At 43.5% G+C, this 24753-nt stretch overlaps 1 protein-coding gene across 2 annotated transcripts in view; it reads left to right on the forward strand.

Moving 5' to 3' along the window:
• The first annotated feature begins 241 nt into the window (after positions 1 to 241).
• Positions 242 to 24753, forward strand: part of PLPP1 (phospholipid phosphatase 1) — a 68067-nt gene continuing 43555 nt past the window's right edge. Inside the window, exons 1-2 of one of the 2 annotated variants that reach the window (XM_040578890.1) lie at positions 242 to 530; positions 18546 to 18700. In XM_040578890.1, coding sequence (XP_040434824.1) covers positions 473 to 530; positions 18546 to 18700 — 213 coding nt within the window. In that variant the 5' untranslated portion in view covers positions 242 to 472. The remainder of the gene's footprint in view (positions 531 to 18545; positions 18701 to 24753) is intronic. The other variant, XM_040578891.1, reaches the window with a different exon arrangement.

Genomic DNA, 24753 nt, shown 5'->3' on the forward strand with positions numbered 1-24753 from the left:
GCGCGCCCTGTACGGCCGGCGGTCGGCTCGCGGCGCGGCGCCGCTCTCGCCGGGGGCGGGGCGGGCAACCGTGGGGGCGGGGCGGGCAGCCGTGGGGGCGGGGCCGCGCTGCCATTGGGCGGTCCGCGCGTGGCGTCGGGGGGCGGTCGCCGGTGGGGCGTCGCGGTGGCGGGAGGGGCGGGTGGAGGCCCCGCCGTGGGCCCGCCCCGCCCTCGCGCTCCCGCCCCCCGCGCGCCTTAAAGCCCCGGTGGGCGCCGCGACCGCGGCAGTAGCGCAGTGCGGGTTGCAGCGGTGGCGGCTGCAGCAGCGGTGCCGGGTTCGCGGGCGCCGTCTCCTCGGAGCGCCTGGCTGTGCCGCGGCTGAGCCCCTCCCTGCCGCCCCCGCTCCGCTCCCGCCCCTCGGGCCGGGGCTGTCACCGCGCCGCGCCAGGAGGCGCCGCCACGCCTGACGCCGGGCGCCCGGCGCTGCCAGCATGTTTGACAGGACGCGGCTGCCCTTCGTGGCGCTGGACGTGGTCTGCGTGGTGCTGGGTAGGTCGGCGGGATGGGGAGGGGGCGAGGGGCCGTCCCCGAGGCGCCGCGCTCACCTCCCCGCACGGCACCGGGCTCAACGCATGCTGGGCCGCCCTCCCTGCGGCGCCGGGCATCGCCCCGGCGCGGGTCGTTCTCCAGCCCGCTCTTGGCTGTGCCTGCCTGCCGCTTCCACCGCTGCCTGCCGCCCCTCGCCCCCTCCCCTCCCGCCTCCCCCCTTCTCTTCGCCACCGCGCTCCCGCCCCTCGCCCGGAGGAATCTGGTCACTGCCGGCCCCCGCCCGCTCTCCGGGGCCGCGGGCTGGGAGGGGAAGGGTCCGGCGGGGAGGGAGGGAGCTGCTGCCGCTGGCCCGCCGGCGTGTGGAGCTTCCTTTGCTCCCCGACGCCCCGGCTGTGCCTTCCACAACCTCTTCTGCCGGCTGCGGCGGGAGCCTGCGCTGGAAGGGGAGGGCAGGTGCCCGCGGCCTGGGGCGCGTTGGTTGCCTTCGGTGGCTGCCCTGGAAGGAGGGAGGCTGGCCTGGTCCCACTGTGCGCTGGCGGACAGATGCGGTTTGGGTCGTGCGGGGTCTCGGTGACACGGGACCCGTGCCGTGGGTTGAGGCTGGGGGCGCGGCAGCGAGGGACACGCGTGGGGCCGGCGCGGTGGCCGCAGCGCTGCACGCCCCTCGCCCGGGCCGCCCGCGCCGTGGCACCTCCCCAGCGCTTCTTGCTGCCCTTTCACTCTCTGGCTCTCTTGAAACTGCATGGTGGCCTGCCGGCTTGCTGTAGATATGTCCCGTCACGTAAGGACCTTCACCTTCACACCGGTGAAAGGCGGGTAGCACTGTTAGTTACCCACCAGTGGAGGGGAAGCTTCGCTCTGCAAAGAGCTGTGGCTTCTGGGTGTTGAGACCCTGGCAAGTGTCTTCAGGATCGATTTGAAGGTGTACTTACTGGGTCAGTCTCAGGAAGCGTTAGTTGTGCTTCATGGTCGAGTGAGAGCAGTACTAAATTTAAGGAATTTTCTTGTCACGTTGAGTGGGTGGTGGTCAGTCAAACAGGTCTGGCTCGTGAAGTCCCTCTTGCCTGAAGATGTATCCGGCACAGCATCAGCATGACCGTGTTCTCTAATGGGCCACGTGTTACCTTGCGAGATGCCTCAGATGGCATTGGTACCTCTAGCTAAATGGCATTAAAGAACAAAATTGTGGTGACCGATGCATTGCTCTGAATAAATGTTGTATGGGAGAGCTTTTGGGGAATGATAGCGGATCCATGTAGTAGGAGCAATTTCTATTCAGATCAGAAGTTTTACAAAGCTGTGCTGTAGCAAGGCTTAAACTTCCATGCTGTCTTTATGGCCAGTGAAGCAATTTTGTCTGTCCTGATCACTGTCACTAAAAATCTATATAATCAGGCAGAAGTTTTGCACTATGCATGTACTTTGGTCTGTTTGAAGCCTATGGGCGTATTCTTGAGTAATGAAGGAAAACCAAAATATATTAAAATTAAGACTACAGGAGGCATATGACTTGGAGTTTGTCCAGCTAAAAGAACGAGGGTTTCTCCATGCTCCTGCCCCAGGTTACTACCTGAGAGGTATTCTTGACCTTATCCTCCATCCAGTATAATATAAATTTACACACCTTCCCGCTGTCCCCGTGCAGCATTTGGTTCACTGGTGCCCTGATCTGATGCTTCAGTGTGCTGGAGGGTTGACTGACTTTATTTACCCTTGGGCTTGTTTACTTCCTACTAGTAGAGGGAAAAATGCAGGCCATGAAGTTGCTTGACACCTGCAACTTTAAACACATTGAGTTACAGGTTTGTGGTGGTTTGGCCCTGGCTGTAGGCCAGGTGCCCACCAAGCTGCTCTGTCACTCCCTTCTTCAGCTGGATGGGGGGAGAAGATACTATGAAAGGCTCATGGGTTGAGATCATTCACCAACTGCCATCATGCACAAAACAGACTTTACTTGGGGAAATGAGTTTAATTTATTACTAATCAAATCGGAGTAGAATAATGAGAACTAAACCCACATCTTAAAAACACCTTCCCCCCTCCCCTCTCTTCTTCCCGGGCTCAACCTTACTCCTCATTTCTCTGCCTCCTCCCCTGAGCACTGCAGGGGGATGGGGAATGGGGTTTGCAGTCAGTTTGCACAAGTCTCTGCTGCATCCTCCTTGCACTCTTCCCTGGCCTTAGCATGGGGTCCCTCTCATGGGAGATAGTTCTCCATGAACCCCCCCAGCGTGGGTCCCTCCCACGGGCTGCAGTCCTTCAGGAACAGGCTGCTCCAGTGTGGGTCCCCAGTGGGGTCGCAAGTCCTGCCAGCAAACCTGCTCCAGTGTGGGCTTCTCTCTCTAAGGGTCCTGCCAGGAGCCTGCTGCAACATGGGCTTCCCATGGGTCACAGCCTCCTTTGGGCATCCACCTGCTTGGGTGTGGGGTGCTCCATGGGCTGCAGGTGGATATCTGCTCCCCTTTGGACCTCTGTGGGCTGCAGGGGGACAGCCTGCCTCACCATGGTCTTCACCATGGGCTGCACAGAAATCTCCTTCTGCACTGACCTTGGGTTCCTGCAGAGATGTTGCTCTCCTGTATTCCGCTTCTCTCTTCCACTGCAGTTTGTTGTGTGCATTTTCTTTTTCTGCTTCTTAAATATGTTACCCCCTATCCCCAGAGGCTCTACCACAGTCGCTGATGGGCTTGGCCTTGGCCAGTGGCAGCTCTGTCTTGGAGTGGGCTCTGTTTGATGTAGAGGAAGCTTCTAGCAGCATCTCACAGAAGCCACACCTACAGCCCTCCCTGCTACCAAAGCACTGCCAAGCAAACCCAACACAGTGAAACTCTAGCTGTGGCATAAATACCAAAGTGTAGGAATGGGGAAGGTATGGGATATCAGACCAAATTCTCATCTTTTTCTCCCTTGCTCCCATGTGACTGAGACCAGCCCTTAGAATAAAATAGGTCTTAAGCCCGTGTGTCTAAAGGGGGAATCTGTTTTAATTTTTTAGCTGCAAGAATAGCTTGTGTTGATTGTGGACTTTTATTTGAACTCTCACACTTTCCCCTGCCCTTCCCCCCTCATGTGCGCTTTGATACCTGCTCAAATGACTGAGGTGACTGCCCAGATAAAATGACTTGCAGGTATTGATAACCTGATACCTAGTATCTCCCCTAAAGGGATCATGAACCCTCAAAGAGAAAACTCATCTAACTGTGTCATACTGAAAGTTTAAAACTGTAAACACCAGCTTCATTTGAGCACTGAACTGTCTGATGTTGGTGTGGTAGCCTGTTCTACCACAAAAGGGCTACTGGTAGCCGTCCCCAAGGTATCTCTTACTGTCACTTGATAATGAGCTTGCCTTTTTTTCTTCTCCTACCTTTCCTGCCTGCACCTTCCCCATAGCAAGTGAAGATGGGGAGGAAAATTTTATTTCACTGTCTCAGCAATGTTGGACAGAAAAAAAACTTTTAAGGATGCCTCTTCAAGTTACAGTGGCCTGACTTTGACTTATCTGTAAGCTCACCGCAGTGGAAGTGGCTGACTCTGATGGTGTATGTCTGATTTAAACAGAAGCAATTTAGTCAAACTATTCTTTGTGCGGGTTCAACTCTTGCAACACAAGTTTCCAAAAGGGAAGGAAGAGGAAAAGAGCTTTACTGTGACTTTTAGTGGTTTAAATGGGTTTATTGAAAGGTCTGACAAGTGCCCAAGATGGAGCAGAGGTAACAGACTAAGAAAGAGATCAAGAAAGAGCAGGCAGCAAAGATCCTCCCCCCTTTTATGCAGCAGTAAGCTATTAGTTCAGTTTGGTTGCCTGAAACTTGAGTCTAAGGTTGCTCTTAAGGAGCCTTAAGGAAGCTCCCTCCTTTAATCACCTGTCTACCCAGTAAGGGATGGAGAGTTCTGGGAAAGCAGTCTTTGGTGCCCTGAGAAAAAAAACCACTCAGCCTTATCAGGATGATAATTCCTCTAAATGATACTGGTGTTTCTGCTTTAAACTAATTTAATAATCTGTAATTTAAAAAAAGGAAAAGCTGCAGAAGCTGCAGATTCCTGCAGTGTCTGTCCTTAAATAGTGTGAGGAGGTGTATTTGCATGCTCTGAGTGTGTGCCCTGCTGCAGTGGTGGGTGTGTGCTGCAGTGGTGGGTGGGTGTGTGTTGTGCAGCGCTGCAGGCAAAGCTCCCTTAACTCTGCAGTCCAGCAGACAGTGGTTGGCTTCTTCTATCACTGGAAAGCAGAATGGCCTGGACTGCAGGATTTCCTTCTCCACCATACTTTTGTTAGTTGATCTGCCTTGTTTTTCTGATGGAGAAACATTTCATGCAGCATGGCACTGATGTGTAAATGGGGTGACACTTCTAGATAATAGTAAAACCATCTTTCACAGATACTGAGACTTGATTCTTGTGGTTTATTACACTTTCAATTTGTCATATGAATAATAACAGTTTATTTTATACTTAATTAGCTTGTGACTGATGCCTTCATTAGACATCATATATATACATACTCGGTGCTACTCTGACAGGTCTTTGTTTACTGCAGGTCAGGCTCCTTCTTCATTAAGGCAGATAAACAACACTTAAAGAACAAAGTTGGGAAACCCACGATGATACTCCTGTAATCAGTGGAAGAACGACTGAATACGTTTACCTTTAGATGAAGCTCCTACTAAGACTAAGTCAGGTTAAATAAGTTCTGTGGAGGTGACTGGAGCAATAAGGAAAACATTCTCTGTGACGCTAGACTTGTCCTAGGACAACTCATATTTGGGCCATGCTTGTTGTGGCTCATGTCTAACTTGAGTGCAAGGATGGAGTACAACGAATTTCTTTAGTCCCTTGCCTGACTATCCGGTCACCTACAAGCTATTTTAAGTAATTAGGGAGTGTACTTGTCAATGTGTGATTGCTGTTGTAATGCAAGAATACGTACAACCTAAGATTAGAAGAATGGACGTCTTCTAAAGAAGTTGGCCGGCCTGTCACTGTTTTGAACTGCTCTTCTGCAATGTGTTGGAAGTAGTAAAGAATTAGTTGATTTGATCTGCTCTTCTGCAGTGTGTTGCAAGTAGTAAATAATTACTTGGTTAGATTTAAAACTGCTGTAGAAGCTAGTTTGTGTATGTGTAGGGGTTCCCGCCTCACCATGTCCTATCCTGTGCTGGTTCAAGAAGAAAAATTTCCCTGCTGCCAAGCTGTTCTCTACCAGTGGAGCTGTCTGCTACTTGGGTGTTGAGGCACCCTGAGCTGCAAGCAGTAGTTGTGCAAAAACGGAGGCTGGTAGGTGGCTGCTGGTATCTTTTTTTCTTTTTTTTCTTTTTTTTGGTCATGAAACTAGTTTTGTGTGTAGGGGAAGGAGAAGTTCTTCTAGTCTTTCAAACAAAAGAACATGTGAACTCTGAACACAGAAATACTAAATGCTTACATCACTTTTTTAAGCTTACTACTCAGCCTGCTGGAATGTTGTGTGATACAGGGCAGTACGCTGAACAGCAGATGTATGTGTATAGGACAGGTGAGTTTGCTGGTGCAGTATGTGACCTGGGAGAGTGAGATGGCTGGACCACTGTGTACACCCTGTGCAATGTTGTTGCTTTAGGTGCTGTTCTTCCCTTTTGGGAGTGTTTACTGCTTCTGTCACTGAAGGCAGCTGTCTCTGTGATGACTAAGGTATTGCTGTTCAGTCGAGGCAGGCCTCCTATGTGGGCTAGCACTTTGATTGCCCTAGTTCAAATAAAACCTCCTCCCCTATTACTTGTGACACACTGACATCTGTGTCACCATCCTTATTTTCCACACCATGTGGATGATAAATCTTTTTTTCTAGTGTATGAATGCATTGTGAAGCTGTAACAGGTTCATGTGAAAAGAGTATCTTGTCTTCAAATGGCACTGTCCACCAGGTACCACAAGGTGATACCCATTGACTCTCAGTTCATTGGAAACGTGGCTGTCACCTAAACCAAGGAAAATCTTCCCTCTCCTACCATGATTTCTCAAATACATCAGACGGAATACTCTGGTTGTGACTTTGTCCCTTGTTACTGTTCTTGGCAAGTCGCTCCCCCCACCCTCTGCACCATAAAGAAAGGTGCTCTACACAGAGACTCTCAGTCTTGCAAGGACACCTGCAGGTTCGAGCGCAACTAGTTAATGAACGCTGTTCAGCATGAGTAATCTGGTTCTTGCTTTGCCAGGTACTGCTGCTAAAGTGTATCCTGTACTCTGGCTAACCCCTGTCTCAAAAATAAAAGTTCTTGCACCTTGTTTTTTACAGCACTGAGTGAATCCTAATTCACCTTCCAGTGCCTTCCCAAGAGCCAAATCTTGGAACTTGGCACTATATTCTTTTCTTTCGGAATAATAGAGAAAGATGCTTTCCAGCAGTGAGGTTCCTTACCAGTTGCTTGGGTCCTGGTGAATTTTTAACCTTAAACAGATAGGGGAGTGCTTGCAGCATGTGTGAGAGTGGTGACCTTTGCTTAAGGGAATGGGAGGGAAGGGGCTTCTGATGTGTTTTCTGTAGAAAATGAAGTACCACACGACAACTAAGTTATAGAATAGCCCATCTCGTGTAGCTGAAGAGATCCTGCCTCAACTTTATAGCTGCTTGGGTGCTTGTTGAGCCTGTGCTGACCTGGTTTTAAAGAGTTGGATAACATGAACTCGTACTGACTAAAAGCAGCTTGGTTTGAAACCCACACAGTCACTGCCATGTGGGAGGGGAAGTTAAAGAGTTGACTACTGGTTGCCTGCATAGTTTTGTGTAGGAGCATTGACCAGATGCTGATGACAGGATAAAGCTGTGATAATCCTCTGTCCATGACTGTGCTGGAGGCAGGTAGCATGAAGAGGTGACCTGACTCTGGAAGGTACCTGATGACAAGTGATGACTTGAGCTTTGGAGCCTTCCCAAGTGACTTTGATTTATCCCCAACAACTGATAATGCTCTTTCCAGAATTAGTCCAGGAGACTTAGAATCATCTTGGATGATGCGGAGGAAAAAAAGAAAGTGTCAATAGAAAACTGCATAGAACCTTATTGGCATGATAATACCACCCACAGAAGTATGGCTTTAAAAAAAAACTTGGGTTCACTGGTGTTGGTTTGATTATTGCTGTATCCACTCAGTGTGGTGGTGGTGGGGCTGAAGATTGGTTCTTCTCCTTATCCTGCAAGAGAAGCTCCTCCTTCTTGGAGGAGGTAGAATCGGGTAGAATAGTTGACTGAAGGCAACTGAAAAAAGCTACAAATGCTGGAAAGTCAGACTAGCAACTCACTAGTTCTAGCCCAGTTTTGTGGCAAGAGTTAAAATAATTTAAAGCTATGCTGAAGAAGCAATATTTCCTCAAGGTACTTTTTTGATTGTTGGAATAAGATAGTTGCTACTACATCAGGAAATACTAACTGGTTCTGCTGCAGCAATAGACCTCAGTCCCACCTGTGAGTAGACCCACATGCAATTTTCCAGCCAGTGATAGTGTCCTGCATTTTAGAAACTGGAAGAAAACTGTGCTACTTATATCAAGGATCTTCTGCTCATCTCTTGTTTTAACAATGGGCTGCTTATCAGTTGACCCACTTTCTGGGAAGAATTTTTCCTTTCAAAGTTATGAGACTGATGTCAGAGGCACAGAACTAAAAACGTTGATAAATTTGCACTGTCTTTAAAACTGCTTTTGCTAGGTTTTTGGGCACGTGAATCCTTCTAGCACAGTCAGGTCCAGCTTTTAAAGTCAAGACTGCTTGTTTGTACAGAAGCTAAGAATAGACTCAACTAAGCTTCTTTAGCAGAATGTAATACAGAAAAGTGATGTTGAAACTGTCTGGTGCACTTTCTTTGTATTTAACACATTCAGTTAAACGCTCTTTCTGTTTAACATGTTCAGTTACATACAGGATTTGAAACAACCTATGCAAGAAGCATTAGTAGGTAGACTGGTCTTGCTCTCAAATAACTTGCAGGTTCTGTAACCAAGAAGCAGTCTTGACTCAGAAGCATGTTAAGATACTTCAGATTTATTTGTAGCGTACGGCAACGCAGTTTTGGCATCTCCTGTTCATGTGGCATCTTGATAGCTGCCAATAGGAAAATAAAGCTTTTTATTTTAAATTAAAAAAGCCCAAGTATGTTGGGTCCAGGCACCTGTCTTGGAATGGCTGTAAACCCTGATTCTACTAAATGAAACCAAAGGTATGCAGAGGCCATATAAAGACAGCCTTATTCCTATGATGATGCTACTGAAACAGTGGATCTTGCTAGAATTTGCCTTGATTTTAAGCAGATTTAACATTTTAAGTACTAAAAGTACTTTAGCTGCAGTCGCTAATTGTGCAGCTTTCAGAGGGGCCAAATGGGGTTTGCTTGATCTCATAAGGTACCTTCGAGATCTTAGCTAGGCATCGCTGGCAATAAAAGAAGGATCATAGTTTTTTTGTTACATGATCCTTTTCCTAGGGAAGGAGGAAGCTGTACCAAATGGGGGTTTTGCTCACTTTTTGCTTTAAGTGTAGAAGGGATTATGTATCAAATTTCAGCATCTCTACTAGCTTCAGTCTCTCTTAGAATAAGGTGGAATTTTTTTCTTCAGATTATTCTTAGTGCATTTTCATCCCTGTAACTTTGTTCTGTTGTTGCAGATCACTGTAAGCCTGTTCTGAGTCTTGGATGGTTGACTCACTGAAATGTAACAGTAGGTGTAGTATTGTCTGAAACTGCAGTACTGGGATGATAATAAACATGTACGTATTGAAGTTTACCTACCTTATTTTAAAGCATCTGAAGGGCAATTGACTATGTTTACCTTAAGCTGAAGGGCCTAGTTTGGAAGCTAGTGGTGGGAAAACCTGAGAGAAAATTGTAACCAGGGAATCTTCTGATGTGAGGCAAGCTACTATGGAGCATATATGGCCCTAAGGGGTCAAGAGGGCATTTAATGCTGGTACAGAAGGGAGGCAGGGAGATCAAGCCCTACAAATGCTCCAGTCAGGAACTGTTCCCCATTACATTCGGAAGGTCATCATCTTGGCCAGTGCCCCCCTTTCTCATGTCTTGAGTGAGGTCAGTAACTCTTTGCTGACTCGGGGAAATTACTTGAGTGAGCCCGTACTTGCAATACTAGTACTTAGTTAAAATAGTCCAGGACAGTATGGTGGCTGGGTTTAATGCTAATGGAGATCCTGCAAGTGGAAGTAAGGTCACTGTTGCAGCTTGCAGACTTGGTTGGTTGTCATTCTCTCTTCTTGGATCTTAAGACTCCAGTCGTCAACACTAGAAAATTAAATCTCTAGTCGTTAACATATAGAAACTAAGATCACAAATCTGATGCTTGTAACTTCTTCTGAAATGGGAAGTGACACCTGTTCTGTTACACAAGTACTGGAAGACTTTCTAGGCTGTGGTATTATTCATTATACTAGAGTACCAAGAGCCATGTATAAACTTATTTTCAAACTCTGGTAAGACTCAGGAAGTATTCTGAATCAGTATAAAACAATTGCTGTAATAGCTCTAAAATACGCAGGCTATTCTCATTTTTCCTTTTAAAATTCTGCTTTTAATACAGAGCTTATGTTCCCAAAATGTGCTGTTGGGCACTACCGTGTAAACATGAGTGTGCCATGAAAATAGTGATTCTGATAACTAAAAATACTCTTAAACATGATAGCATGCAGCAGTGTGTACAGTATGAAAAGACTTTCTAGTGGATGACAAAGTAGGCAATCTTACCAAATCCCTCTGTAGCACTGCCATTGTAAGCCCTGACTTGTTTAAACAGTCTTTAACAAAAATATTGTTACGCTTCTAAGACATTGGGAAAAGAGCATTTACATACACTCCTGACAACTAATTGCCAATTATATTTCTAAAGACTGAATGGTATAGGTTAGGTATATGTTATATAACTATACGGTATATGGTTAGGGTGTATAGCTATATATGAAATACTCTGAAAGCCTCTTGTTGTGCATTCCCACAAAACAAAGATTAAAATGGAAAAACGATTTACAATTTCTGGAGTTTAAAAAAGCAGGGGTCTTAAACAACATTCAGAGTTGGTGTCACCTGTGGTAAAAAAAAAACAAACCAAAACAATCCCTCCCTGCCTTGCCAACAGCTGACCTTGATAGTTCAATTTCTTTTGCTGTATTGTTTTCCCTGTCTGTAAGCCCAGTGCTTTAGATGGATTGTTTGTAGAAGATCTTGATCTTTGGGGGCGTGTACATGGTTTTGTATCTGTGGGCTTTTTAATTCTCTGGACAACACAGCCAAAGCCTTTAACAGTGAGCAGAATACAGAGCACAGAGTGCAAGCAGCGATTAAATATTTAATTTCCCCTAAACAGGGAGGGTTCTAGTGGGGGAGCTTGCTCTTAACTGTGGCACCGGCCAGCTGGGTTCTTCCCCCACCCTGTGAGCAGCACTGCAACACCAGGAGCTGCTGACGGACCTGTCCCTCTCACTGCTCCCCTACCTGCAACCCCCCGGGCCCCGTCTTTCAGCTATTAGTCTGAGGGTCTTAAATCCTCCTGTCAGTAATCAGGGCAACTGGCCTCTGTGCCACTGGGTGAACTGCTAATGACTGCCAGGCAGCTGATCTGCTGTTGAAGTTCAACTTTCTTTGCCCCCTGAACGGAGCAGAGCTGAGGGCACAGCCTTTGTGACCTGCAACCAGCTTGCCTGAGCTGCGTGTTTTTCAGTGCAAGTATTAGAGCAGGCTGGGATCTATTACTGTCTTGTCTCTGCAGTTTTTTATTTTATATTTGTAGCTCTGTAAATGTTCACAGGAAAGAACTGCATGGTTTTTAGACTAATAGGTACTTAGGGCTTCGAAAAGCCCATTTTTTTTGATTGAAGTATAGGTATAAGGGAGAATACACTTCTCTGTTTTTAAACAAGAGTTGTGACCTGTTGTAATGGATTGGTAATGTAGATGACTGAACTAGCACTCCCATGTAGTACTAAATTGTTGACAGCAGAGGAACTGGAGTATGATGTAGTTCTGTTAGTAAATGACTAGGGTAGGAAATGCACTCCTCTGTGCTGAGGCTGGTCCAGCTCGAAGGACTGTTTCCTCGCATCTTGCCTCCACTACCCTTGCCCTGGGCTCCACCAGAAGTGTGAGGTGTGGTGAGGGGAGGCAGTTTAGGGATGCTGTTGTCAGCTGGCCCAGGTTGCTGAGCTGGCTTCTCTGCTAGCCAGATCGTGGACTTGAAAACAAGTAGTGTATAGTTGCAAGTAGAATAGTGGCAGAGTTTAGAGTGCAGTTTATGCTTTTAAACACATATATCCTGTTTACTGAAGCCAACAACAGCTTCTGGCATTATCAGAACAATCAGTGTGCTGGTATTAGGATATGTTGTATTCCTTGGGGTAGGGGAAAGTAAGGTGAAGTCCTTCCAAAGTGGCTAGGAGGTGAGTTGTGGACTACCCATTCATTCAGCTACTGAAAATAAATAAGAGTATTGATTTTTCTCTTGTACATACCTCACCTCTAGGTGCCAAGACTACATGCTTGCTTTTTTCTTTTTAATCTCTTCTTCGTCTTGGTAGTCTTCTGTATTCCCAGAACCTCTTGTCTAAGAGGTGTTGATTCTTTCTCTTGACTGCTCATGGAAAAAAAACTTCAAGCACATCTGCTTTTCTGCAAAGAATGGTCTCTTCTACAGATGTTACCAAACTCTCCAACAGCATGAGGCTGACCTGTTCCAGTTTCTTGAAATCTTTTGCATAATTCCTTACCCCAGATTGTACGCTGCAAAATGAGCAGCAAAGCAAATGTGGTTGTCCTGGCTGAAAGTAAAAGCGAATATGTGTATGAGTGGGAAAACGTAAATATTCCAATTTTCCTTTGTCATCAGTAGTAACTACCAGCTGTATAGGTTCAGCCCACAATGTTGGCTTTTACTTGTCTGTGGGGTTATGTAACAGCATCATCTCTCTAGTAAGAATGTAAACTATGAAAAGAACCTTTTCCTTAAATGAGGAGCCTTTAGCTGAAGAACTGATCTGTTTTCAGGCTGTGATTTGCTGTGTTTTATGGAGATTATTTCTCAGATACAGCTACAATTCCTGTTCAGCACCCCCTAGCTTAACTGTAGATTGTGTATTTCCTTACAAAAGCCAAAGATTACTTTCTGTCAGTACAGCAAGTGCAGAACATATTCATCCTATTTTTCAGGATAACTGTGGAGAAACAGAAAAATTCTTTTCAGTCCCTTGTTAGTCTAGTACAGTTTCTCCTAATTAGCACTTGCGAGTTCAGTACAGCATGAGGAAGAAGTTTTGGTTAATGATGAAGCTAGAATATTCTCATTTGCCATATTTGCCCTTAAGGGTAACAGCCTTTCTCCCAGTTTCTAGATATTAACTTGTTTAAATGAGAACTTCCTGATTGAGGACCAGGTAGGAGTCTTGTGTGTCTTAGAGAACTTGGGAAAACCAGTTCAACACAAGTTTTTAAGATGGCACAGGGCCTCAAATGAAGATTCCGTGCTTCCACAGATAAGAAGGCCTATTTGTTTAACTAAAGGATGTTTTTAAAAAAACAAACCTATCAAACAACAGTGCATTCCTTTGAACTACCTTTAACTGTGCAGGAGAAAGCACCACTGCCCAGGAAATGATTTTATGAGGTGCTTAAGCTGATCTGAGACTATGGACAGTCTGTCTTTGTTTTCCCTTCTTCCACACCCTTGGATACATGTTCCTATTCTGTCCTTTAAGCCAGCTCTAACAGTCACACACGCACTTGGCTAGGTGAGCAAGTGCTCCCTAAAAACCTGTGTTGTGTGGGCATGGGCTTTTGTTATTTTTGGACAGGTGGTATGAAAGGCTAGTGCTGTGGCAGGGAAGGGGGACAGCCATGGCTGGCCACAGGTGGGAGGAGGGTAGGACAGGACAAACTGTCCATAGACTTAATTGGGAAAACATTCCCAAATTTTAAGTAGGACGTAGACAGTATTTTCAGTTCTGGAAGCTACCTCCTGCTGAACCATATTCTCTGCTGGTCTTAAGTATAGTAACTACCAGCTGTAAAAGGGGCTAATTCAACTATAAATACTGATACTGCTCCTGAACAGGAGGAAAAAGTCATGCAGCTTGCTGTTAAAGCCAAGTGGACACCTGCATATCAGAATCCAACTCCTTATGTCTCTAAACTTCAGTTCCAGGTGTGATAAATGTCACAAATCGGAACAGTGCAGTGCCTACGTTTTGTAGAACAACATGGTTTGTTACCCAGCGTGTCCATTTGTAGGATAAGCTGTGGAACTTAAAATGACTTTTAATATTAAAAAAATAATTAAATATATAAAAATGAACTATATTGTCTTTTAAGTCTTTATCCTTACCTCCACCCTCCTTTTTTTTTTTTTCCCCCTTCCTTTTGCCAAAGGAAGACTTCACCTCCCCCTTCCTTTGGGTATTGTTTTTTCTTGGCATTCCCTTTCTGTGGGTGGAGACCCATTCTCACAGTGGCTTCCTCCCTTCTCTCCCAGCCTGGACTTCCCTTCCTTCCTTACAGGTTTTTGTGTCATGCTGTGCTGCCCAGCCAGATGTGATTAAATAAAAGTTCCCTGAAGACTATTGATAGTACTGTGAATTGTCCATAGGTTTTCAATGAAAACTATGCTACAACTGGCTTGAACCTACGGATCAGAGGTTGGAAACTTGTTGTGAACTCATAGCCCTATGTAATGGTTTCAGCTAGTTTAGCTTCACTCTGTACATGGGTCATTCTCTTCTTACGAGTTCTAGCCAAAAACTTAAAGCTGTTTATTCCCTGCTCAGTAATTCAAATACTAGTCTCGCCTCTCCTTTCCCTCTGTCCTGTGTGCTTTTTATTCTTATGCGTGTGTATGAAGCTTTTTCACCTTACCTGCATAGGTAAAGGCTTCAAATCTCTGCAGTCTCTCTTCCTGTTCAACTTTGTTGCTGTCGCTGTAGCTGTCAGGGTTAGCCAGAGGCTGTCTGCGTGAGCACTGTACAAGTGCCTCCCGGCGTTTTATGAAGTCTTGGGTGGGCCAGTTCCAGAGCGCTTAAGTGATCAGGTTGTTTTCTCTGTATAAAGGGGAGAGAAACCAGATCTGGTTCTTGCTACTATGTAGTAAAACAGCCCAGAACCTGTTGGCCGCTAGTCCTCGGCAAGATCAATTAGACTAATTTAACAGAAAACAACCCCCAATTCTGAATCTGAAGCATGGCAGGAACAGTCTTCTACCACTGGAGGTAATTCTTTAGAAGGATATGAGTAACAACTGAGCCCTTATGATCCCTTGAGGTATAAAATTGCCTAGATAGAAGAGCACCCTCAGAGCCTACTGCTGCTACTTGCTGGCAAGGTTACAAAGGAAGAGGAGGCACATTGTGAAGAGGACAAAAAGCAAGAGAGCGGAACTACGAGATTGCCTTTTAGCCTTGTAATCTTTCCCATAGATCTTTCTTGCTCTCTCCTCCAGTTTGTAGAGGCTAATGAAGCTGAACAGATGTGCATTCCTCAGAAGTTCACATGCTTGAGAAGGTCATGGAGGTGCTTGGGCACCAGTGGTGGGGATACAGGCTTGTTATGTACCTTAGTGTTTTCTGTTGGTGTGTGTTTTTTTTTCCCTGCTCGCTCTTGTATAGTGAAAATTTCAGGACTGTTGCTTACATGTACTAAGTATTGACTCCCTCCACAATGAGCAATGGTGAAAATGTTACTACTTAGTTTTGGGGCGGGTTAACATTCAACTAAATGCCACTTCACCAAGTTGTCTATCCCGCTGCTGGCAAGCAGTGCGTCATTTAGATTGCAGTAGGAATTCGAACAGAAATGTAAAAAATGGAAGTGGGCATTTAGTGTAAAATGTAGCCAACTTCCAGTTTCTTGTATTCTTTACTATGGGCTATACAAATTAATTTTGCAGTTACTTTTGTGAAACTCTCCTTGTCTGACCCTTATTTGCTGTTTTTCCTCTTCCCCCTCCCCTTCCCAGAATTACTTAGCTGAAAATAAGAACATGTTTCTTAATTCCAACTCCAGATCACACAGTTTTAAGGTACTTTAACTACTGCATAATGCAGTCGGTCAGTTCAGTCTCATTTAAAGGTGCATCCTTTTCTTTCAATGAAACAGATACAGAAAGGAACAAAAATGAAGTATTTAAATGTATAGCACCAGAAAAATTTGGATAACTGCAGGCTGAGTTCTCACAAACTATTTTTTATAAACAAATTTAACATAAAGAAGACTTTAATGAGAAGAAAGCAAAACTTAAATCTTGAGTTCCTTTCCTCTTTGTTTAATGAAAACTGAAGTGCTTAACACTGTCAGGAATTCTCCCTGATTTCTCAAGCTTCTGTCTTAACTAGGTTACAGAATAAGTAATTCCCTCTGCTGCAGTTAGACAAATAATAATAATAAAAAAGCCCTTCATATTAAAACATTGTTTTGCTGGTAGCCTTAAAACATTGCTTGTCAAACTGGTTGCTTTCTCTTTTTTCATGTACACTCATGTAACAGTGCTCTTCCAGTTTCTAAAGAGGTCTCCCCTTGAAAAAAAATGCATGACCCATGACTGTAAACCTCTGTAATCTGGTGGCAAGAAACTTTTGGAATTTTTGAACTAAGAACTCTGTCATGTCTTCAAGTGAACTGCTGGACTGTTTCCTAGTTTCTGAAACTGGAGCACCGGGAGAACATATTTCAGCAGCTGGTAAAAATGAAATGGCCCATCCTAATGAAGTTAAACCCAGAAACAAACCCAAAGCAAACCACCTCAAAATATTACTGTAAAAACCAAGCAGTTTTGTCTAAAAAAGGTTGAGCTGTAAGGTTGAAAATGTATTTGAACAAAACAGAAAAATTCTTGGTATTGAGTTGTAGTAGCTTTTCTTGGAAAATGGGTAATTGTCTGAACTAGCCAGCTTTTGCAAAACATTGGCTGCTGCTTAAATTAACCATGAGGATGTGGTATTTCTGCATGTGAAAATCTGGTGACCTGTTTGAGAAGATAGGATTGTATCAAATAGGTAATGCATTTGCCACTCCATCATCCTGATGCTGAGTATGCAATAGCAGAGGAAAAAGACAGGAAACATGGGCTCTGACTTAAGTTAGTGGAATCTTGCCATGGCCTTGAGTGGAGCTGAAAATTGGCTCCAGACATGTGAACATACAGCAGTGTCCTTTGATCCAAGTGAACTTTCTTAGTTCTTCCAGTGTGGCCCCCTTCAGATTTGCAGGGCTGCAATTCTGTTTCAGCTACTTCTGCCATCTGTATTCTGCAAGGTCTAGCTCTTTTCTCAATCATTAAAAAGCAGAGAGACCTTTGAGATGCAGTTGATTCAAAGGTATACCATCCTGCTTAATGAAAAACTTTGTGCTTAAACAGCACAGCACCATTTGCATTTCTGTTCAGATCTGCTATATGGGATTATAAGCATCTGCTAAAGTGCTTTGCTGCATCAGCATCCCCATCTGCATCAGTTGTTAAAGTGTGGATTGTCCTTTGGATTTCTGATGTTTTATGGAAAAAATTCCTCTGCTCCATACAAGGCTTTAAATTCCTGCCAAACTGCCTTCTGTGACCATAGCAATTTTCTCGAGAGGAGCTGGGGTGTTACCAAGCACACACGCAGTTTCGGTATGCACTCCATGAGCTTTTGCACTGCAAGTCAGGAGCCCAAAGAAGGAGCCAGAATTTATCACTGTTGCTAGTGTTTCACTCTTGATGTCTTTTCTTCTGATGTAGAAGCATGTGGGAATAAGCTTATTTAAAACCACTTTAAATGACTTGTTCGATAATAATTTTAACAGGTGTCACCAGAAATCAAAGCAATCTCATCACATGAGCATCTCTGAAATGTTTTTTGGTCTCAATACAGCAGTTTATATCATGAGTAGTTTTCTACTTCAATAATTGCACTTAGCATCTAATCAGGTATACCATGTCTGTATGCAGAATTGCATATTACATGGATGTTGGGGGAAAAATACAAAGTTTAGTTTCCCCTTCACCTTGTTTTAAACCAAAACCTACTTTTTGTGTTTTGTTTAGGGAATTTTGCAATTCCTACAGCATTGCCCAATTTATCTATTGTCAATCTATTACTTATTCAGGGGATCAAACTAAAGAGGGAGGATGAGAAAGTAGAGTAAAATGACAAACCTGAGTTTCCTGAGGTCACTACTCCTGCAAATTCTATTCCCTAGCTGATTCTTGTCAGAAATAAGTTAGATCTGAATGTAATTGTCAGAGATTTTGATGGCCTCTTTGGCATGACTGCCAGTAGCGTGGAAGTCAACTAGTAAGAGAGGGAATAGGTAATGTCACACAGTGCAAGGTCAGAGTACCTGAGTCTCAGTAAATAACTTTTATAATTATTATATTATATAACTATACATAATATGTTAATTTTCATGCAGAAATATTCCAAACTGTACAAACACTGTAAACGCAGCTCTTAAAGTAGAACACTTGTTTCCCATTAGTGTCTGCAGTTCTCTTGGTCCCCTTATCTGCATGAAAACTACTTGCATGAAATCTTTAACTCCCTAACTATGACAAAACCTGTATGTATTTTTGTCTTGTTCTCTTTAAACATTGATCAGATTATAGTGTATAGACAAGGCTGGAAATTCAGAATCAAGCTAATGTCATGGGGAGCTGGTGAAGGAGAGGGCACAGAAGGCAGCCTGCCCTCAGCTACTCAGTCTGTGAGTGGCAAGTGCTTTCCTTGGATGTAATCATGATTCAGTGTGTGGCAGCACACCTTGCTGATGAAAGGTCTCTGAACTCTGTAATTTCTTAACTTTTGTACCTGGTGGGTAACCTCAGAGTCCTTCTGAAGTAGACTTCTGAAAGAGATAGATGTCTATAAACAGCATTTGGTAAGTGTGTGCATTGCATGATACTTAGGAAATTTGAGTTTTGCATGTTTGGTAGCTTCCTCCATGCATGTTTAAAAACGATTTTTTTTTTTGATTTAACTACATGTATTTCTTGTTTTTGTTTTTTTTGTTTTCCTTCCCCCAACAGCTGGCTTACCCCTTGGTGTTCTAAACTTGGCCAAAATAAAACCGTATCAGAGAGGCTTTTTCTGTAATGATGACAGCATCAAGTATCCGTTCCATGACAGTACCATCACATCCACTGTCCTCTACACAGTGGGGTTCACCCTGCCAATTTTCTCTGTAAGTAGCTAATATATAGGTAGCTTTGGTGATGGGAGTAAAATGTATGCCTTCCAAGAGTTCAGCACTGTGACTGTGAGTTGAAGATAGTCTTTATAAGGCAAAATCCCATGTATGTATAGTTATATGCATGCGAATGGTGCTGTTGCTATTTTTGTTTGCACAGAAAATCTGGAACTAATCTCTGACTGCTAGTATTGCTAATCTCATTTGCTTTAGAAGCAGAAAAAAATGGAGACAAGGATGTAAACTGTATTGGCTAGTCCAGGCTTTTTTTTTCATGGGGGAGAAGATTACTACAGGCTTCCAAAAATGCTATGGAATAAATACACATCTTGTTCAGAATGGATTAGTATGATAACTTAAACACTTGTGATGTTAAAAAAACTTGCATTGTAGTGGAATGCGCAAACCTAGAGCTAGTGGCTATTGCTTCCATATACTTTCTACAGCAGTAAGTCTTAATTTGGACTCTGGGCTTTCGTAGGTTTTTATTTTTGAAGTGATGGCTTTTTAAACCCTTCAACATGGGATACAAAGGCTGAAAACCTAGTTTCTTGTAGAAAAGAAGCTCAGTGTTTTCAAGGCCACATGATTTTTACAAAGAACAATTTAACTCTTCAGTAGGTTTTTCTAACAATATCTTATGCCTGATTGTATACAAGTCCAGTAAGGCGTGAGCTGGTTTAGAGTACCAAGATTTAACTATTCAGAATAGTCTTGAACCTCAAACTACATATCTTGTTTCTGCCTGCAGTGGTTGACCAAACCATATTAGAGATCGTCGTGATCTTTGGTCTTCTGATACATGTATATGCTAAATTAACCAGTAAGAAGTATGTATTCTTGATTTAAGGGTGGAACCAGTAATTTAAAAAGGGTAATCGGGAATCTGTGGAACTCTACATGTATTACTGTAGTTTTCCCTTAAATGCTTATTTATTAAAGCTTGCATTTGTCCTATGCAGTAAATAGAACGGTTGTTCCCACTAGCATAGTTTCACTTTTGAGGAAGATAGTCTGAAGTTTGTCATTTTGACATGTACTGACATATCTTCAGCACAACTTCAGGAAACTGCTTTTCTGGTAGGGTTTGTGTGCACCTTAATATGTGCACAGGTGAACTAGCAGTTGCAGCTCTGTGCAATGTTGGACTTATACAGAGGGACTTCAGTTGCAAGTAGATAATCTGAATTGCTCAATTTGTTTTGATTTGTCATTTTTTGATTTGAAGAAGTTGTTCCTGTAATAATAAGTCAATTAAGAGTGCATTTTTTTCTGTCTCTAAAGCAGTGGAGAAACATCTGACTTGCAGCTAATTCACTTAAAAGTATAAACATCTAAGGAGTGGTATGGACAGCTATTGTAACTTTTAACAGCCAAGGTATCTAAAAACTGTAACTTAAGAATTAGACTTGTCAGTGATTCCAGTCTCTTCTACTTCTGTAGGATTCACATAGTGAATTTTTATTGCCTGTGTCTGTGCAAGGGACTAGAGTGCATAATTGGAACAATCACTTCTGGCATCCATGATGATAGATTATTTTTTTTTAAATAACTGAAGTACTTGTAGTTTTGTAACAACAACACAGGCTATCCAGAGCAGTCCTCTTCGGTCTGAACATTTTACAAACCTTAAAGCAACACAGGTTTTCTGAAATCTAGTGAGAAAGTGATCACTGTAGTGTACGTATTACTCTTCTGTGTAGTTGACATGTTAACCTGACTGACTGTCTTTCTTGGTCTCAATTTTAGATTTAGGGAATTCTTTAGCCTTATGCAAGAGGTGAACAATCATTTTATGGCTACTGAAAGATTAGAGCTAGGGAGTATGAGATCTGGGTTGTTACCATTTCTGAGTTGAAAGTGGGTTCCAGTTGAATGCTTTCTAGCTTCAAGGTGGCCATTTATTAAAAATGGATGGGGAAAGCTTATCAGTCTGGGAACAGGAGAGTCTTGACATTCAGACTGGTTTTTGTTTTGGACTGACTCAGAGGAGGCTTGAGACTCCCTCCAAGGCAGCTTAAGCTTTTGGGAGTAGTATGTTTCAGAGTCAGTATCCTCAGCAGGGGACATGGCTGGCTCGTGAAAGCTTGTTTGGGCAGTAATACCAATGATCCCACATCTAGTGAAAAACGTTATGCTGACAGGGGAACATCCTGACAGGAATAGGCTTCTCAGTGAAGGAACTGATGGCAAAAAAAAAATTGTCTAACACTGCAAGTAAGAGTTGATAAATGCACTTTTGTGCAAACTTCCCTAATCAAAGACTAGCTCAAACAGGATACTTGGTCCCAAATAGGACTTGCAGCTCAGTTTTGTAACATCACAAAATAGAAAGTAGAACTTGTGGTAGGAGGCTAAGGGAAGCAAAAGGAATCATACCTGCAGTGTGAGAATTAAATAAAAGGTGTTGTCTGGTTCAGCTGTTGGGGTAGGCCCATAATGGAATATAAAAGGGAAAAAATAAGACAAATCTGCAGTAGTGAGTAAGCATAGATACTTCATTGTGAAGAAGTCTTTGTGAAAAAAAAACCCTAGGCTGCCTGAACATTGATTTACCTTCAGGAGTGTTCATGAAGTTTTATAAGACGTGTTAGAAGGTCTTAGGGATCTTCTTTTAAAAACTTTAAAAATTAAAAAATGCTCTATAGTTAATTCCACTTTACAGCTCCGAATTCCTGTTGCCATGTTTTATCAGGAGATAAAATGTCTGGGGAAAACTCATGGTTTTCAAGTGTCATTTCATAGTGTGATACTTCTCCGTTTTCTAAATTGTTTTCTGTGTCTGGATGGGAAGCACAATTTTTGTATTGGAATTTTTGGAGACTTGGGATTAAACAAGCCTTGGTAGGGCTCTAGAAAAATTGAACACCTTAGACATCTAGGCCAGTGTCTCCAAGAACCCCAGACTGTTCTTCTGATAGTTTTGTGTTCCCAAGTCCTTTTAGAGATGTTCAGGAAGTAATTCTGAATAGCCTAAAAGCCATGACTAGGGTGTAGTGTCTATGGATTACAACTCCAGGAATGTTTTGAAGTTAATCTCAAAGATGTACTTGATCTGGTATCTTTTGTCTTCAGCTGTCTGCATTAGATTAGCTCTTCCAACTATAAATGACAAAGTAATGTCAGCATCTTTCTCTTGCAGCAATGTCCAACCATGCCCATTTTCATGTGTCCTGTTCAGTTTCTGTAACTTCACCTCCAAATCAATTTTCTTTTCCTCCAGTCATCTTGGTTCTTACAACCACTGCCTTCAGTGACACTCATCACACAGCTTTTTAGATCTAAGAGTAGGTGTGACTGGGGGAAGGAGAAGCACAGACAGAGCAAAGGAGGTCTCTGAAGCATCCTCCCACCAATGGAGCAGAAGAGCAGAGCGACTCAAAGATTTGCTGGGTTTCCTCTGCTCCCTGTGCTAGGTTCTGAGCAGGGCTTCTATAGTTCTCTGCCAGAGCTTTGCCTGGCTGCTCTGCTCAGGAGCCGAAGGGACACAACCCACTGGCAAGTTTCTGTATGATGGACCGGTGTGTGAGAGGATTAAGAGTTCAGTTCTTCAAACGTGGCTGCACTGAATTTCTGGGAAACAAAAGTAGTTTGCCACAGTTGTTGCTTCTGAAACAGTTACTGCAAATACTGATGTTCCTCACAGGGGAAGTGTTTAGTAGTAAACAGTTTTGAGTAGGTCACTTCTGGGATGAGCTTTGCTATTTGGGTCAACTTCAAGAGAAGGGAATGTTACAGGCCTGTAGGGCTTAATTTCTCCACTTCAACACAGCCAAAAGATACTTAGGTGGTCAGACCACATTGTCTTCTACTTCAAAAAACAAACCCAAAACATTCTTAGTTTGGTTTGGCAAAGGCTAATGTCATGATGCCTTCCTTTAAAGGGACCTCCGTAGCTCTGCTCCTGTGCCAGCCTGCGTTAACCTGTTGGGTGTTAGGCTTAATGTTCTCAGAAATTTGGCCTTATACCTACCACATGTATCAGTGTTCTGATTGTAACTTTTCCTTCCTACAGTCTAATTCAGTCATGCTTTGGAGGCAATTTACTGCTTCCTCTTTGGCAAAATAAACCTAACTTTCTTTTATGCTCTTGTTTGTGAAAGGGGTGTATTTTTCAGGTGAACTTTTATTGAAAGGACCTATTTGATTAAGAACATAAGCACTTACTGGGCTAATCATGTTTCTTGAAGGACAAATATAGCTACTGTTGTGGTAAAGACTCATAAATACGGGGGCTGTAATGAAGCCTATTGAAGACTGTTAGATTGGTAGATAGGCAGTTCATTTTTTTTGCAGCAGTCTCAAAAGCTTTATGTCCCACTTACAGTTTTGCAATTAATTGAAGTAAAACCTGCTGTTTTGACGCTAGGTTGGACTTCTAGTATGTAACCTGAAAAGCTAACAATTTTATTGTGCTCTGAACAAGACTTTGCTTCTTATCTGGTAAACATCTTGAAAAGGAGATTGATATTTTATCTTCATTTTATTGGTATATTCGTGACACTGGAAATACTTCTGGGCAGCACTGAACGTAATCGGGCATGAGTTCCTCTTGATACTGACTGCTAATCTTGTACTACTACAGATCAGTATCATCTCTGAAGCCAAGCTTATTCTGAGGAGCAAACTGCTGATCTGTGTTTGTTCAAAGTCTGTTTAAAGCAAACATAACCCACGTTTATACTATGTGAAGGGTTAACATGCAGGGTGATGCACTGTGGTGGAATTGATAAGTAATTGCTGGGTGAGATCAACTCTGGGTTGATCTGGCTGGCGGGGGATGGACAGAGGCTGAGAAATGGCAGTTGCTGCATCCAGCTTTGGCCCCATTTCTGTCCAGACCATGGTAAGGGTATTCGGGTGGGCTCAGCCTGCAATCAGGTGAGGAAAGATCTGAGAAGCACCACTTCCTATCTGGTACTTGTACAAATCACACTAATCAGGTGCAGTTCATCTTGAACAAAGTGCAGCGACTGCTTGTTAGGTGTGTGGACTTGATATGGTACTTCTCTCAATCCTTCAGGTACATTTGTTGATACAGTGGTGGAGAATGCATGCAGTGTATATGAAACTGGGTAAAAGAGTTGGCAGCCTGACAGTGGAAGGAGCTCCAGACAGGAGCCTTTACTGCTAAAGTGAAGCTTGGTCATAACTATGAGAAGGCCAAGCAGCCACAATGGTTCAGAGTTGGTTCTGAAGGTATTCTTTAGCAGAGTATGCAAGGGGGTGAAATGGATTTGAGATGGGGGAAAAATGTAGGGAAAGGGAGTTGCAATGTAAATATCTGAAGTCTTGTTACTTAATCAAAACAAAAAAGGTCTCTGACATTGTTTCCTTGTCTGAAGTCTCATACCTAGTTATTAGTAACTTCCTGTTGACATCCAGGACTTGGACCAGAGACTCAAGCAGGTGGTGAAAAAGGGAAGGGACTGCACCAGAAAGAAACAAGGGGTGAGAAAAGGGGAAAGTAAGTGAAAGAGGGAGAAAGTCCCTTTTTGTGCTGCTTCATCCGTTTCCCTTTCTCTGACTCACCCCATTGTACTTCTGTCTAGAGCAGTAAATGCTCACGCAGAGAGATGGTGTTTGCCCATCTTTTCTGGAGAGAGCTGAATGACAAAATGCAGGGGCTGATCTTGGTGAACTGTGCAGTGATGGTCTAAGTGTATTTCTTCTTAGGTGCCCTCATGAACATTAAAGCATCTTTTAAGAAATAAGCGTATATCTTTCAAGGTGCCCTCCTGAACAGTAAAACTTCTTTTAAGAAATGGAAGGTAATGTTGTTCTAGTACTGAGGAAAAGTCAAAGTCTTAAATTCATCTGCACAGAGCTATGTGATACCACAGCCAACCCTCCCTTCCGACTGTAGGCAGTTACACACAGTAATCCTCAAAAGTTCTAACCAAGCATTCACAAAACACATGTTTTTCAGGCAGGATTTCTAGTGGTGTACAAATGAATACTATGGATGGTTTTGCTGATGAAATAGTAATTATTTATCGCATACTCAGAAGTGTTAACTTGTGCTTTCTATGGTAATTCTTGTGTGT

This window comes from Falco naumanni, chromosome Z (assembly GCF_017639655.2).
Source record: "Falco naumanni isolate bFalNau1 chromosome Z, bFalNau1.pat, whole genome shotgun sequence".
Taxonomy (NCBI): Eukaryota; Metazoa; Chordata; class Aves; order Falconiformes; family Falconidae; genus Falco; species Falco naumanni.